The sequence below is a fragment of the Lygodium microphyllum genome, chromosome 29 (assembly GCF_053477565.2).
Source record: "Lygodium microphyllum isolate KBCC chromosome 29, Lygodium_microphyllum_v1.1.10, whole genome shotgun sequence".
NCBI classification, from domain to species: Eukaryota; Viridiplantae; Streptophyta; class Polypodiopsida; order Schizaeales; family Lygodiaceae; genus Lygodium; species Lygodium microphyllum.
The window spans coordinates 9,643,207-9,661,043 of record NC_141163.1 but is presented as its reverse complement, the minus strand read 5'-3'; the positions used below and the strand labels follow the sequence as shown (position 1 = coordinate 9,661,043).

General features: G+C 40.6%; 1 protein-coding gene across 2 annotated transcripts in view; it reads right to left on the bottom strand.

Annotated features, from left to right (window-relative positions):
* Nucleotides 1-2,831: 2,831 nt before the first annotated feature.
* The window catches only part of PSS1 (phosphatidyl serine synthase family protein), a 106,470-nt gene continuing 91,464 nt past the window's right edge, over nucleotides 2,832-17,837 (bottom strand). For both annotated transcript variants that reach the window (XM_087671922.1, XM_087671923.1), the window contains exons 11-13: nucleotides 4,182-4,435; nucleotides 3,994-4,082; nucleotides 2,832-3,900 (exon numbers count right to left, since the gene is read on the bottom strand). In XM_087671922.1, coding sequence (XP_087528048.1) covers nucleotides 3,740-3,900; nucleotides 3,994-4,082; nucleotides 4,182-4,435 — 504 coding nt within the window. In that variant the 3' untranslated portion in view covers nucleotides 2,832-3,739. The remainder of the gene's footprint in view (nucleotides 3,901-3,993; nucleotides 4,083-4,181; nucleotides 4,436-17,837) is intronic.

The following is a 17,837-nucleotide window of genomic DNA, read 5'->3' as shown; positions in this document are numbered from 1 at the left end:
CACACCTTGGTTTTCTATTCTTGCAACCAAGCATTAAAACACATCCTACACATAGATCTAAGAACTCACCACATAAGTTGATTTTTTGCTTTTTTGAGTCACTTGTGTACACGCACACAACCTATACGTGTACAAACATACACATACAATCTTCTCTCTTACTTGCAACCAATATGTATATCCACAATCACACATCCATGTATACAAAAAGTTGCTATTTTGTTCTTAATTCTCTCTCTCTCTCTCTCTCTCTCTCTCTCTCTCTCTCTCTCTCTCTCTCTCTCTCTCTCTCTCTCTCTCTCTCTCTCTCTCTCTCTCTCTCTCTCTCTCCACACATTGGTGTTTCATATCTTTTGGAGCACCTTGATTTGTTGAGGCAACATATGGGCACTTCTTGCATGAATCCTAACCCTTTTTTACTAGCATCTGAGCCGTACAAAAACTAAAAGATAAAAACACAGTAATCTTAAGAATCTTAAAGAATCATTATGGAATTTAAAGGATTGCCATGAAACATAGATGAGGAAGATGAAAAGCAAGGCAAAGAAAATGCCTATATAGAAGAAACACCAATAAAAGAAGACATTCCATAAGAAAAATGACATGTCCAAAGTATTCAAAGAACCTATGCCTCAGGAGAAAGATGCACTAAAAGTTTCCTCAATCACAAGATTCTTGCAAGTATCATTCAAGATGGTAAAGCATTTAAAAGGATGATTGACAATTTGAACTTCTATCATTTGAATTTTGCAAACATAAAACCCAACTAATTGATCCTTTATTGGAATCCTCAAATGTGTCTCTTTAACATTGATGGGGGTAGTTTGGATGCATTGATAGCTTTTTTTGCAAGTGCAAGGAGTGTGTATACACTATGTTTACACATTATATTGATCACAAACAATCATAATCATAAATAATAGTTTACAAACATTTTACATCCAAATTAGCTAAGCATAGAGTTATTCTCCAAATTCTACTATGACGGTTAAGGTTGGTAGTACATTGAGCTATATGCTATATCTTTGTTGTGTGAAAGAAGGTATTATCACACATGTACAATGGAAAATTGAATACATTCAAAGTATGTGCATGAATGCAACAATCAAAATTAGGGATAAAACATGTGTTGTTGCCTATTGAGCCGCTTCATGTTCTTTAAACAACCTATTGAACATGGCATATTAATGTGTCCATGAGTTCATGTACGTATTTTGCAATAAGGTTTACTCTCCATTGCATATGTTTCATAAGTTCCTTTTTCACATTATGTATATATGAAATACAATTGATTGCCCTATCAAGCAAAAGGTTAATGATCATTACAACTATCAATGAGCAACATAACATGTGAACGATCCTATACACACTCCCTATCCTTGCAAATAAACCAATTAATGCAAACATAATATCCTCAGCGGGGGGTAAAAGTAAAAGCACATTCATAGATTCTTCTTTCTTAAAAATGTAAATAGTATTGTGTAATCTTATCAACTACAGTATAACATGCACATGCACTTTTGGTCTCATCTTTTAATTTTGATCATTAGCTCAAAAGTTGATGTACTTCTTTGGCCAAAACAAGAACACATTTCTTGTCACACATCAATAACAATGTGGTTAGCCATACAGTCATTCAAATGAGCATTCAATATAAAATAGATCCCAAAGAAATCGAATAAATGTTTTGAAAAGATTAGATCGTAAAGTGCAATATATCAACCATTCTATCCAACCCTTTTGATCCCAAATGACAAAAAATAAAAGACTTACAATTGCAAGGATATTCATTTAATCCATGTTATCTCTGGACGCATAATGTCTTTAGGAGGAATCCAACATGTTTCTGTCTCATTGAATATCTTTATTGTTGATTGTGCACATGAATTGACTTTGTCCAACCCATCAACATGTTTTGTAGTAGAGAGATACAAAGAACCATTATCAAAACACATTTTTTATATGGATATAAGTATGGTTTGTGAAAAATGAACACGAAAATGTGCATGTCTATGAGCGCATTGTGTGTGTTGTGGGACCCCATTGAAAGAACAAAAAACAGTTTGTATGTCGGGTTATCAGTCTCTGCAGAATATGTGTTAAAGACTAGAATGCAAGAATAAGAAACCAGGATCTGTGGTGACTCTTTGGTTCTTTGGAAGTCCTCCCCACATACAAATAGCATGATACAAGTGCAATTGAACAAAAGGAGTGCTGAAATCCATGAGAGGCTCACACTCTGCAAAATACGTATCATGAGCAGGACAAATCTAGCATCAAATAGAGCTAAAAACCCAAGCCACTAGCAATCCCATTCAAAGGCACACTTAGTTGAAGTGATTTGTAGAAAGAATGAGAACGAGAGTACCACTACCAATGTACACATCATCCCTTAGATGACAAACAATAATGCTTACAATCCCTTTTTGCACACATGCATGATGATAGAACTATGAGCAAAGCAACATAAATAGCCAACAGTGTACCCATGAATGCAGCAGGTCACCTACTCTATAAGCTTATTTGCATTAGATTGGACAAACAGGAAAGATGTCCCTTGTGTAGAACATGAATGCACTCCTAGCCTGTGTGCCACCCCAATAATGCATGAGCCACTAGTAACAGCAATGTATGGCCCAGCTAGTTGCACTATACTGTCTAGTCCACAAAGCATCCTAGACCCATGATATATACCTAGTTAGTCCACCCCCATAATGTCTGAGCCGCTAGTAACAGCAATGTATACTGCATAGTCCACCCCCATAATGTATGAGCCGATAGTAACATCAACGTATGGCCCAGCTAGTTGCACTTAACTGCCTAGTCCACGAAGCATCCAAGACACATGATATATATTAATAAGAAGCACTCCCAATACATTTTGCATCATCTGAAATTCGAGTATCTCGATGATGTATCTCAATGAGCATGTTAATTTCAAGTATGACCCCTCTTGTAGTCTGAAATTCTTTAATGATGCAATGTAGCGGCATCATCTTGAATACATAGACCAAAATAAACAGAGCCAATTGGTCAATCTTCTGAGTAGAAGGTCATTATGAAAAGCTAAAGAACACTCTAATACCAATGTTATGCTGCAAGCAGTATATTCCCTGAAATGTACATTAATGCAGCTTGGAAATCAACAGGTGGAGTGGCAACAAGAGATTGCACAAAGTAATATGAGCAATAACCATCTGGGACATTCAATGTTCATGAAAATCTTCCTGGCAAAACCAAATCCTGCCACCTCATAAGATTGTCACACACACAATCACTTGCTAAGCTTGACATCAACCCTTTTCTGTGACTCAGATTATTGGAGATGTAGGTTATCAGAAATGCAACTCCAAGACATCCATACTTTGAGAAACAATGGATGCTAATAAGATCCACTGTTCCTACAATACCCTTTTACCTGTAAGAATGCTTACTGTCGTGTAAATGATTTTGTGCACTAAATAATCCAACCATTGAAGTCATTGGTCAGACTCTTGAAACTACCAATGTCCAGCTTCTTCTGTATTGTTCTGTACCATGCTCATTTGGGTCGGTGAGTCACCAATTTTTGAATGATCCCTCCTGCCACTTTCCAGAGACTTATGATATAGGTTGACTGTTTCAATCGTTTCAAGGAATGCCATTAATGTAATGAAGCCTTTACAGTCATGTAGAACTTGGCCTTAGTTCTCAAAGTTTGTAGTCTAGGGCACATCTGGCACAAACACCTAGAATCTATTCAAGTGATTTTCTTATTGATAATTTGATCTTTACGGGTCACATCTTGCCTACCACTAGAATACAGTTTAATCGACCACACAGTCAGCCAGCTTGCAAATCCAATGCCAAAACAAAGCCAAAACCAAAGTACCCATTTTGGCATTGGCTCTGGATATAAACCTGCATGATAGAAAGGTTTACATAAAGAAATGAGAAAGAACAGAATGAACCAGTCAATAAATGGGTGATTTGTTGATACACAAAAACATGTACCATGACCAAATTTGATGCAGATCAACACTTCAACAATACAAATGGCAAGGGACAACCATGCAAAGGCTCCCATTTTCTTGATCGGCTTCCTGGAATTGAAACAAGAACAAAATGTGTATAAACTGTATCCCACAAACTTTATCTCGCATGTAACAAATTTGCACACAAACCACGGAAAAATGACAAACCTGTCCTGCAAATACGCATTGTATTCTCGAATAGCTGGATTAGCTATGAGCCACCAAATTACAAGTCTGTACTTGTTTAGGGGGTTTGAAGGTGGTACCCACAAACAGAATTTGAGAAAGAAGGCATTGAGCTCAACCATCAAAATAATAACAACAAGCCCAAGAACCTGGATAAACCGTAATGGACCTGACAGAGGCTGCCACTCATCTTTATCCCAATATGCAGGAGTGAACTGACCCAGTGAACGTTTCACCTGAAAGCAGGGATTTTAAATGGTGGTAAGTAGACTGACATCAGAGACATGGAAAAGGATGTCTTGTTCAAAAGAATTATTGCCAACACACAGAAAAAGATGTCTTTTTCAACCACCACCCAAAAACCAACCCCAAAAAAAAAAAAAAAAACCCAACTATTGTCAACATGTGTGATCGTACAGCACTGGCCTTGAAAGAAAAGGGCACAGATAACCCTGCTAACGTTTCAAGCAAACAAACAGGGTCACTATCCAATTAAAAGAGCTGAAAATATAAGAACCAGCAGACACTAGGTTATGTCAGCATTTGGATACTCTTCAACCATTCTTGTCGATTCCATCTCCATCAATCGATCCATCCATCCATTAGTTTGTTAAATTCGTGTAATCACTAATCTTTAGTTGAAGCAACTCAATTCTGAGATACCACCATTGCAGTAGGCTTTTGATAGAACAACACGCACACACACATAATAAAAAGCTCATTTCATGACACCTCTCTCTACCTAAGGAGCTTATTTGGTGGACTCTTGCACTGTATGAAAGGCCTATTGGCAGAGTACAGACACCTGAGGGCATTTCAGCACCTGTCCGCTCCACCATAGGGGGTGAAGCAAGGGTGTTCCCTTTCTTCAACATTGTTCAGCCTCTACCTCTCTTATTGTATGCAGAAGACATTGTATTGATAGCTGATTCTCCACAAGGGTTATAGACACTTGGATGCACTACACTCCTATGTGTAGGACAATGGGCTGCCGCGAACCACGGTAAAACTGAGGTCATGGTGTTTAATACCAAACCATAGTAGGTCAGGAGATCAGCACCTAAGTTCACCAATGAATGGAGGAGATGGAATATGTGGACTCTTATAGATAACTGGCAGTTTTGTTCACAGGCCTCACCTTCTCTATAAGAGAGCCAACAGATACCAAATTGACTAGGGGCTATGTAATGTTGAGCTAAAGACTCGTTACCCACTGATTGGCACTTCAAAACAGCACCAAAACAATAAATTACCAAAAGTTTCATTAAATAGGGAGCAATTCTAGAGAGTTTGTGTGTCCCACATGTAAAAACATAATTTGGGATCCTTCCACGTCTATAAATAGACAAGCTGGTCACCATTTAGCTTGTCTTGACCGTTTCAGCCATCAGACCTCTTCCTCTAGCTCTCCAACCCCCAACAACTATTCCTACATGGTCTACGCGGTTGCCCAACCTTCCACTATTGCCAGTGATCAGCTATCATCATCTTTAGTAGGTCACTTTTGTGTTTTCAGCACTTTTCTTCATCAGCCTCTACTCCAACTAGTGGTTACTGCACTCGGGATCCAACTCCAATGGACAACACACATCAACACCTCCCTCAACCTATTCCCACAAGAGCCACCAGCTCTTGGACAGCTCTGCCCCTGAGCATCTTGTACATCTTTTCCTTCAATTACAGCACTGATTTATTCACTTTTGAGTTCTCTTTCTTCTTTGTTTATGTTTGTGTTTTTGCAATTTGCATTTTACGTTTTGAGTTTTGTGTTTTGCGTTTAGGATTTGAGTTTTGCACCTCACTGTCTAAGTCTTGTATTTCACTTGAAGGCAGAAGAGAGAAAGGCAACAGCAAAATGTGAAGCCATGTGCAAGCGTGAAGTGCAGGAGTGAATACCAACAATGTGTTGGTACACAAAGATTAAAGGATGTATTTATACTTTAGGGTTTATGGGTTTTACCCACAAGAGTGCATGCACATGTACAAATAAATAATGCATGTGTAATACAAGGAAGTGAACGAAGGGCCTTGACACCCAACATCACTTGTTGCTATACTTTGAACTTCCTGTGTTTGCTCAGTGCAAACCCTAGCATATCTTCATATGGTATCAAAGCCTCTTCCATGATGTCTTATCAAGGTTCTCCATCATTGGAGGCCCTAAGGAGGCACTATGGACTCTGCAAGGACACCAAACCCCACCTTCACCTTCACCTTCTTTTTATTTTCCCGTTTCAAATTCTAGTCATCTAACAGAGGAGGCATTTGAAGAGTACTTGCGTATCATGTATGGTCGAGTTTACACACTTCCTACCGTCTTCGCTACTCCCTCCAAAACAGTTGATGAGACTGATTGCCTCTCTGGTCATGGAGAACATACAACATTTGGGACAACTGGCAACCTACCTTACTCATCTCAACTAGGCCCAATGTTAGGTTCGATTCACAACCTATGGTCGAGTTTACACACTTCCTACCGTCTTCGCTACTCTCAACTAGGCCCAAGTGTGTAAACTCAACCTATGGTCGAGTTTACACACTCCCTACCGTCTTCGCTACTCCCTCCAAAGAGAAAGAGACAACAAGAGGAAGGAAGAAAGAAATCTGCATTGACTCAAGATCAATGTTGAATACAACAGTGGACTGATCAATCCTTGCTCACAGCCCAAGGCGTCAATGAGTGCACCAGATTAGGCGGAGAATGATTATGGTAGCAACACAACCACAGTATGCCAGAGTCAAAGAAGCAACCTATTGAAGATGAATGCCAAAGTGAGGAGTGGACAGCTGTAAATAGCTAAATGCCTCCAAACCTCGCTGCCACAAATGGCCCACAATCAACCCGATCTGGTGAAAATAATTATAGGCTGCAATAAATGCAATTGGATTGCACAGGCAAATAATGACATGGCATCCATGGCAATCCAAAGATAGACACGCACATGCAAAGGTGTAAATTGATTGACAGATATAGGAAAATTACCAAAAATAGAAGACATGCACACCAAAATACAAGAGCTGCCATATCCCTATAAAACTCTGACAACAACGCACGACCAAGAGATGACACACTAACAACCCTAAAATAGGTAAACTAAGACCCCCTCTCAAATCCTGGAAGTGTCTCAAGACCAAAAAATCTCATGAAATGAAGCATGGAACCCGTGGGAAAGGGTTCTTGAAGAGATCTACTGCATTGTCCCATGGGGACAATAAACCACCTATAACTCAAAATCCATGATCCACTCACGAACATAATGGAACAGAACCTCAATGTGCTTCATACGAGTATGAAGCACATGGTTCTTAGCCAGAGCTAGGGCACTCTGGTTATCCATGCATAGCGAAATGGATCCTATTTGGTGAAAACCAATCCCCACCAACAATCGATGGAGCCACAATTCCTCCATAGCAATTGAACAAAAAGCACGGTACTCTAGCTCTGGATAGAAGAAAGCGCCACAGTAGGCTACTTCTTATTGCTCCAAAAGATAGCTCCCCAACAAGGGCAAAGGCAAAACTTGTAGTGGACCATTACGAATCCACATCACTTGCCCAATCACAATCACTCCATCTAAAAGGAATGGCCTCCTCTCCATACATAATCCCCAGGATCAAGTCCCCTATAGATAGCACAAAAGGCTGCATAGAAGTCTTCATAAAAGAAGACAGCAAAGCCACCAAAAAGAGATGTCTATCCGAGTGTACATTAGCCAAATCAAAGAGTGAACAAGGCACCTATAGCAGGTAGCATTTGGAAGAGGATCACCTATTGCCAATAGCTTGGACTTAGAGATCTATGGAACAAGAAACAAGCTAACATGTGGCCATACCAAACCTTGAAAGTAACTCAAAGATGTACCTATACTAGGAAATTAAGATGCCTTATTACATTTCATAAATCTCCAATCCAAGGAAGAAGCGTAGGATCCCAAGATTTGTTATGTCGAACTCTTGACGCAATACTCTCGAGTTCAATCAAGCTCCTGTGAGTCACTCCCTGTGATAATAAGGTCATCAACATACAAGATTGCCAACAGACACCTGCCATCAACAACCTTATAGCAAAGGTTGGGATCGTGATCTAAACAATGGAAGCCACTCTATAAGAAGAAGCGATCAGTCCTTTGGTACCAAGCTCGAGGCACTTGCTTTAGGCCATAGAGAGCCTTCCACAACCTGGAATCATGGTCCTTCTTCCCCTACACAAGAAAACAAGGAGACTCTGAGTAAATATACTCCTCTAAGATGCCATTCAAAAAGGTCAACTCCACGTCTATTTGATAAATTGACCAATGGTGATCAACAACTAAAGCCAAGATAGCTTAAATAGTGGACATTCTAGTTGTCAATGGAAAAGTCTCCAAGCAATCCAAACCTACACGCTGAGAGATCCCCTAACAACAAACCGTGCCTTATGCTTGTCCAAGGTCCCATCTGTCACTAGGTGGTGATACTTTTTACAGTTGCCTTTCTTATTTACTTATATAAATATTTTATTTTTCTTTTCTTTTGTTGTTGTTGCTTTTTACCCCCAGAGTTCTTTTGGAATAAGCTGAGATCTTTGCATGGCCAAAAGAGGCAACCATTGGGACAAATTGGACTAATGGTTTATCTGAGCCTTAGGACCAGTTCCATATTGAATGGGCACTGAAGAATAGAATGCCAGTGGTTTGGGACTATGTGCTTAGCCACTAGAGATAGTGCAGGACAATGAGCTTGGCCCAGACAAAAGATGCACATGTGAGAATGCTCACGGAATAAAAAGTCACTGTAACTGAACCATATTACACCTTTTGATGTGGTTGCAATGATAAAAGTTTCTCAGAACAACTCGAGGAATGTAAGGGTCACTATCCCTAAAATTTAGGGAGTTACTATTTTTGGACCCCAGAATCTGTTCGCATCATTATCTTCGTTTTTTCATGAGAATTGATCCTCTAGTCTATACCGAGATCAAATTTTGCACCGATCATGGAGAATTTTAGACCGGAAGGTTTAAACGGGAAAATTATTACATCTATGCCATGTGGCACAAATTCCCAAAAGAGAGAGAGAGAGAGAGAGAGAGAGAGAGAGCTTTTTTTTAAAAAACCTAATAGGCATGAAGGACAGATCTGAGAATGAAGTTTTGAGGAGCTGAGGAGAGATTCTTGCAATTTTATCAACTATGGAGAGTACTTCTTCGTCTCTGACTCGTGTACGAAGGTAGAGCTTGCTCCCTTTGATCAACTCTCTCTCTATTCTTAGAGGAAATGCTTTGCATGATGGGCTGATTCCATCGAAGGTACAGTTCTGTGTTTTCTTTGCACTTCTACTAAGGCAAGAGCCTCAATGTCCAGGTTCAAGAGCAACTATTGCCTTCTCCAATGCAGAATCTAAAGTAATAACCATGCCACATAAAAACAAGGTTTTTCAGCTCTGATTTAGTGTTGTTTTGGTCACAGAAAATGCTTTCCTAAAAGGGATGTTGTTCTGGATATGTTGGACAGTAAGAAGAATGAATTTGGAGATCTTCAAACTGCAATTCTGCACATGAATCATTGAGTTTTGATTACAGAAAATGTTTTCCTAAAAGCGATGTTATTCTGGACATGCTGGACAGTAAGAACAGTGAATTCAGAGATGAGCAGACTGCAATTCTGCACATGAATCATTGAGTTTTGATTACAGAAAACGCTTTCCTAAAAGGGATGTTGATCTCGTCATGCTATACTGTCCTTATGCAACTGGGGATGACGAGATATAAGGGCATAGTTCATGCAAAGTGAACTATCCCACTGCAAATTTACGTGGACCAAGAGGGGTCTCAAGAAACTGAGTAATCCTTGAATCTTACATGAGTCTCCAATACCACCGAGGGACTCAACCTGCTGCAAAGCAAACTAAGAGGCCTCCGATATTGGTAAAGCACTTGTTTGCCGAGGTACTCCCCCTCACTAAGGGAAGATAAATCCTCTTCATCCAACAAAGGCAGCCTCCCTTAAACAACTCAATCCCCCCGAACAAACCTAAGGAGATGCCGAAGAGGTAGAAACACTTAATGACAAGGGAGTAGATGAAGAAGCAATCAAGAGTGAAGGAAAGAAGGTGAGGGAGAAGAGGAAGGAGAGAGAGGAGTTGCAAACAAAGAACAAGTGCCGAAGGGCAATCTAGAAGGAAGGCAAGACTGATGGTGGATTGTTAGAATGGAGGGAGGAAGAGATGTCGGTCACTGATGATGATCCACCAATATCAGAACAACCATCAATCGGATCTTCGAAGCCCGCAGCCCCATCAAAGATTACGTCCCTACTCACCTCGATCTTCAAGTGGTAGAGCCAATAGCCCTTTGTGGTCATACTATAGCCCAAGAACATAAGCCTATTCAACTTGAAGTCAAGTTTTCTCCCTCTTTTATTTTTGTCCACATGGACATATGCCTCACATCCAAAGATATGAAAGTGGGAAACTAAGGGCTTCTTCACGAAGAAAGCCTAGTAGGGAGTCATATCGTGCAATACCAAAGTAAGGGACTTGTTGAATATGTACCATCGTAGCCACTACCTCACCCCATAATGGAAAAGACTCCTATGCTCCAACATCGATCGGGTCATTTTGAGCATGGTTCAATTGGCACACTTCACCACACCATTCTCTGACAGCGTGTTCGGATGGGAGTACTCCACCCAAATATTGTGATCCCTACAAATTGCAAAAATAGCTTAGGACAAAACTCGTTGTCATGTCTACTTGGATAGCCCATACTTCGAAAGAGATTTGTGTCTCCACAAATAGCTTCCACTCAAAGAAGTGGCAGCTCCTCCCTCTTGTACTCCAAGAAATAGGGCCACACATAACAACTAAAGTCGTCAACAATCAACATGAGATACTTGGCCTTCCCAAGGGAAGTCATGCCCATAGGTCCGCAAAGGTCAGTGTGAACCAACTCAAGCAATGTCGAAGCCCTCTATGTAGCAACCTATGGATGAGGCTCCCTATGGTGCTTGCCCCTCAAGCAACTAGGGCAAAGAGTGTGGACTAAAGGGAATTCTGAAAGTTCCTCTATGATCTTCTTCTGAGAAGCCCGACGAACAACATTAAGGTTCAAATGCCCATAACAAGCATCCCAAAGCAGTCCAAGCTCATGTGAAGACCGTGCGGCAATAGCTATGAGTGTATAGAGTCCACCATCTTGTGTGTACCTATCAGAAGTGTAGCTCTGGAGATGCATCTTCCATTGTGACTACATCCTAGGTAAACAAGACTCGAGTGCCTAGTTGTGTAAGACCATAAACACAAAAGAGAATAAAACCCAAATCTGGTATATAGAGAACTTTGGTCGAATATGTATGTCAATCAGATAATAGGGAAATTGTCCCCACTCCAAGCACGTGGATGGAAGAGTTGTCACCAATGGTGATGCATCTCTCTTTGGATCTCATGTCCTGAAGCCAATCGTGATAGTAAGTCATGCGGGAAAAGGCTCCACTATCCACAAGCCAAGGCTTCTTAGAAGAAGAAGAAGAACCAAGTGTTGTATCCTCCATCTCAAACAAGTGTACGAAGAGGGACTCTCCGAAAGCAAGTGTGGCCTTCGAATCCTTGTACCCCTCCTTGGCTTTCAAATGGGGGTACATCCGTCAACGCTTCTCTTTAGGGTGAGCGCCCTTGCCACAATGGGAACACTTAGGTTTCTTCTTGGAATCCTTGGAATCATCCTTCTTCTCCTCCTATTTCTTAGCCTACGGCTTCCCCTTCTTCAATCTCTATAAACCTATAGCAAAATCCTTCATGAACCCAAATCCAATGGTACCTATATCTCTAAGTCACTCATCATGCTCCAAGACTAGCAAGGCAAGATCTTCCCAAAGAAGTGTATCTTGGGTTCTCCAAGTCACAAGACTAGTAAGAATACCTCGAACTTTGGAAATGGCAGCTGAGTCAATAGAATCATGGCCATGTCCTCGAAAGATATACTCCATCCGAGAGATGCAAGCTTATCTCTCATGTCTTGCAATTTGTTAATGCAGTCCTTCATGGAAGAAGAATCATCGATAATAAGCATCCCCAATTTCTTCTCAAGAAGAAGAAAGAAAGAAATCTGTGAATACAATAGTGCATATTGATCACTCCTTGCACACAGCCCGAGGTGTCAGTGAGGGCATTGGATTAGGCTGAGAATGATGATGACAGCAGCAACACTAGAGACAGAGAAGTATGCGAGAGTTGGAGAAGCAACTTGCAGAAGATGAATGCCGAAATGCAGGGTGGACAGCTATAAATAGCTGAATGCCTCCAAATCTGACGGACATGCAATAACTGGCCCAAAATCCGGCTGACCTGCTGAAAATAATCATGGGGCTTCAATAAATGCAATCTGACCACATAGGAAAATCCAGCAAATAATGACGTGCTAGAAACAAAAGAAATCCTAGCAGAAAAGGAATAAGAAGAGTGACTGGGTAGCCTCCTATTTATGGATGTGCATCCTCCCAAAAGTAGGGTTTTGGCTTATGGCACATATAAACTTGGGTAATTTTTTGAGTTTTGCAGTTGTAATGCATGTTTTTTAAGCTTCACATCTCTTCTCTTCTCTCTTTGTGTTCGTCTTCTTCCGTTGCACACACTAACAAATATGTGCATAAGCACCTACGGTATGTCATTTCACAAGTTGTCTTGCATCTCCTGATGCCTTCCTCTATTCCAAATGATTGGGATAAAGAAAACTATGAGGAGGCAATTCTTACTTGGAGACAAATCATGCTCGCACACACACTCCTGTTCTCGACTTCATCTCTGAAGAAGTTATTTTGATGGTTACCTCGTACAAGTTGCCTTCAAAAGTGCTAAAGAGGTTACAACTTGATGGTGTGGCGAAGGCCTTACAAGCTTAGATATCAACAATACATGTTATATTTGACCATATGTCCTTTATGCTATTGTTAGAATTTGTCAATTCTAGGCAATGCCCAATGTTTTAGTATGTGTAAGGGCAAAGCTAAGTTAGTAAGTTGTGCCATTACTTCTAAGCTTACTTGAGTTAGGGATAGGTTTATCTTACTTTTGACCTATTGTGCTTGCATTCTATCATTCTAGTACTTGCAACTTTTGAGTGTGGGACTACTCCCCATTCTAGCTCACTATCTTGTGCACATTGTCTCTCTATGCCCCCAACATTTTCCAACAATCGGTATCAAAGCTAGGAACATAGGTTCAATCTAGCCACAACTCAACCGGTGCCACCCACATGAAGTTCACTCAGCCAAAGAAGGAATAGGAGTTGCCACTTGAAAAGAGGAGCTGCCAACCACCAAGCTTACCCGCTAGTTCTTCGGTTGCCGCCAACTCCAATCTGCCTTTGCCAATTATCTCATGCAGTCTACTACCTACCGCACCTATGCTACAACCTATTGTAGTTGCATAGCCACCTCCCTTAGTTTGTGCCGCTTGTTGCCCTCTTCCAACCCCTACTGGTCTTATTCTACATCAGCTTATTTCAACCACTACCCCCTACCTCTACAACCCGTGTTGAGAGTGTGCTGCAGCTGGAGGAGTGAGCAAGTGAGTGAGAGAAATAGAGCAAGAGTACGATATGATTTTGGGTGTGTTGGTACACAAAGAATAAAATGTATTTATATGTAGGGCACGTAAGGGTGCATTCACATGTACAATATAATAATACTCTTGTACAATACACGGAGGTGAATAAAGAACCTTTACATCCTAACAACCTCCCACTTAAAGGTCCGAAGTGAACCTTTAACCAACTCCCACTAGTCGTATGCAATGCTCATGCTGAGCCTTGCTTGGACTTTTAGTGAGAACATCTGCAAGGTTGTCCTGTGTTTTGATCTTGGTCAATGTGATTAGACCATCCTCCAAAATCTATCTAATAAAGTGATATCGCACATCTATATACTTTGTGCAAGAATGATACATGGCATTCTTAGCCAGATACACAGCACTCTAGTGATCACATCCCAACACTTGAGTACTCATAGACATGCCAAGAAATATGCAAGTCTGCTCAACCATATAGCTTCCTTAGAAGCTTCAGTAGCTAATATGTAGTCAACTTCAGTATTACTCAGTGCTACGATATTCTACAACCTGGAGCACCAAGAAACAGCACCACCAGCAACTGTAAAGACATACCCGCTAGCGGACCTACGAGTGTCCAAGTCACCTACCATATCTGCATCACAATAACCCTGCAAACTAAGTGCACCCTGCCCATAGCAAATACACTTTCTTTGTGTACACATTAGATATAAAAGAATACACTTGACAGCCTCCCAATGTGTTGTGCCAGGATTTTACATAAACCTGCTAACAACTCCCACTGCATAAACAATGTTTGGACTCATAGGAACCATGGCATACATAAGAGAGCCACAAGCTGATGCATAAGGGACTCCCTTCATAGCATTGGCTTCCATGTCATATTGTGGGTTGTTGGCTTTACTAAGCTTAAGATATGGAGGTAGATATGGAGATAATGGCACCCCAAGAGGCTCAGCTTCAGCAATTTTTGCATTCTATCCTTGAGAATCCTCATGCCCAATATGTGCTTTGCATTTCCCAAATCTTTCATGGAGAAAGCTGATTTCAATTGATCTTTGAGAGCATCCAAGCTAGTTTTTCTTTTCCCAGCTAATAATATATCATCCACATACAAAACAAGTATGATGGGATTGCCATCTGTATCCTTTTTCATATACAAACAATGATCTGCATGGCTGCATGCAAACCCATAAGAGAGCATAAAAGTGTCAAACTTATTGTACCACTTCCGTGGTGCTTACTTCAGCCCATATAAGCTGCATTTTAGTTTACACACCAACCGCTCTTTTCTAGGAGCTACAAAGCCCTCGGGCTGTTTCATGTAAATTTCCTTATCAATGTCACCATGCAGAAAAGCCGTTTTGACATCCATTTGCTACAGCTCTAAGTCCAGTACAATAGTGAGAGCAAAAAGCACACGTAAAGTGGTCATCTTCACAACAGGCGAGAAGACCTCTTGGAAGTCAATCCCTTCCTTCTGTGCATACCCTTTGGCAACCAGTCTTGCCTTGTACTTGGGTTTCCCATCAACTGTCTTTACTTTGTAAACCCATTTGTTTGAAAGAGGCTTTCTTCCTTCAGGCAACGACACAAGATCCCAAGTATCATTAGCATGCAGAGATTTAATCTCTTCCTGTATAGCCAGGTTCCACTCACTGCTGAATTTGCATAACTTGGTCTCTTTATAAGTAAGAGGCTCACCCTCATCTATATAAGCATCACATAATGCAAAGAAGGGTCCTACCTATGTGGCTTCCTTCTTAAGAATGCAGATGTGCGCACCCAATGATTTAATCTCTTCCTGCATAGCCAGGTTCCACTCACTGCTGAATTTGCATGACTTGGTCTCTTTATAAGTAAGAGGCTCACCCTCATCTATATAAGCATCACATAATGCAAAGAAGGGTCCTACCTATGTGGCTTCCTTCTTAAGCATGCAGATGTGCGCACCCAATGATCTATATTCTGAGAAATTGGATCTACATTTGGAGGTATGTTATTTTCAACATGCTGCTCATGCTGTACAGCACCTTCATTTTCATTTCCAACACTTGCATTTTCATAACCAACAAGTCTATCTTGCTGTCCATGACCTCCTTGTGCTTCTATTTGCTGTCCATCATCATCTGGCTCAAAAATAACCAGCTAATCATCAGTTTCAGCTTGCAGTACAGCATCATGAGGCTCATCATTTGAAGTAATAGGTGGGTGGAGATTCTGAAATTTGACATTTTTCATGTCTTCATCAAAGGCTGAAGTACTCTTCAACAACTTTGCCTCATTAAACACAACATTACAACTGCGAACAATTTTCTTGGACTGTGGTAACCACACTCTATAGCCAAATTCACCCTCATCACTATAGCCCATAAAAATGCCTTTGGTGGATTTCGGGTCAAGTTTACTCGTCAACTCATCTCTAACACGCACAAAAGCATCACAATCAAATATCCCTAAATGGTCATATAAGGCTGATTTGCCAAACCAAACCTCCTCAAAATATGGACCTATTTGGAGAGTAGTTGTAAATATGAACCGCAGTTTTAAGTGCCTTTTCCCAAAATTCATAAGGGAGATTAGCTCTTTCACATAAAGTCCTATTGTATCTTTCAGCCACCCCATTTGAAGAAGGGCTGTAAGGAGCTGTAAGCTCCCTCTTGATTCCATGCAAGTCACAAAAAGACTAAAACTCGGTAGATGTGAACTCACCCCCATTATTAGTTCTCAAGCATTTCAGCTTTCTGCCTATCTGAATGGTCACAAATGCAAGCAGTTATGAAAAACACTCCAAGCAAGGAGTTACATGGAAAGAGGCACTAGAGTCTACAATCCAAGTCTGAGTGACACCATCATCAACTAACAAAAGTGCATCAATCACATCAACCTTGATAATCTGCATATCCTACATGTGGCATGCAAGGGCATCATAATCTACTACACATAGTACATCAGCCTCTGCATCCGAGAGCTCCTCTATGACTACACTAGAGGCCACATTGACCTTTCCCTTGCCTTTGGCTGCCTCAGATACATCTATCTTATCCTCTTTCTTCTTTTTGTCTCATGCATTCTTCTTTCTCTCTTGTTCTTTCTTGCAGCACCTGCGAGCAAGCTTCTTGTGGCCCTTCCGACCACACTGATAGCAAGTAATATAACTCTTTTCCTTTCCTTTGCTCTTGCTTTTGTTTCTTTGTCCACCATTTGCATTTTTCTTTCCAGCCCTAACTCTAACATTGTAAGCTAAGTTGTTGCCTTCTCCACTAGACTTACGTCTAATTTCTTCATTCAAGATTGAACCCCTCACACCATCATATGAGAGATTGGGGTTACTACTGAGAGAAACCACCAAGGTCTCCTAAGAATCAGGCAATGTCATGATCAGAAAGATCACCCTCAACTTATCATCACAATCCAAATTGGCATCCTTGAGCTGATTTAAAATACCACTAAATGCACTGAAGTACTCAACTGCAAGCTTGGACTCATTTAGCTGCATATTCACCAACTTGCACATTAAATACACTTGATTAAAAGGTGTAGTGATCTCATAGGTAGTTTTCACCTTCTTCCATATTGCATAAACAATATCTAAGCCCTTAATGTCTTGTCAAAATGTCATCAATGGCACCCATCTTTATATAAGCCACACCTTTTTTGTTGATTCTGGCCCAATCTACATCAGATATTTGTATGGGTTTATCTTCTTGTAAAGCATCCTCACAATCCTTTAAGAACAATATGCCCTGCATAGGGTCTTTCAAAAGGTCAAAGCCCTGACCATCAAACCGTTTGATTGCCATTAAACTCTTAATGTCAAAACTGGAAAAAGTTACAACCATTTTTATCGCAAATACGAGTAAATGCACTCAACTGCAAGAGCACAGGCTGAACTACCAAATACACTGTTGTTCTTTCCCAACCAGAAATAAACCTCTATTGTTTTTACAAATACTGCAGAAATTTACAAAAATCTGCACAAAATCCCAAATTTCTAGGTCCAACAGTACGTAAATGTCAACCCATCTGACCCAGATGAGTAAAATTTCATCAATACATGAAAGGAAACAATTTTTCTGGGTCCAATGTCAAGAA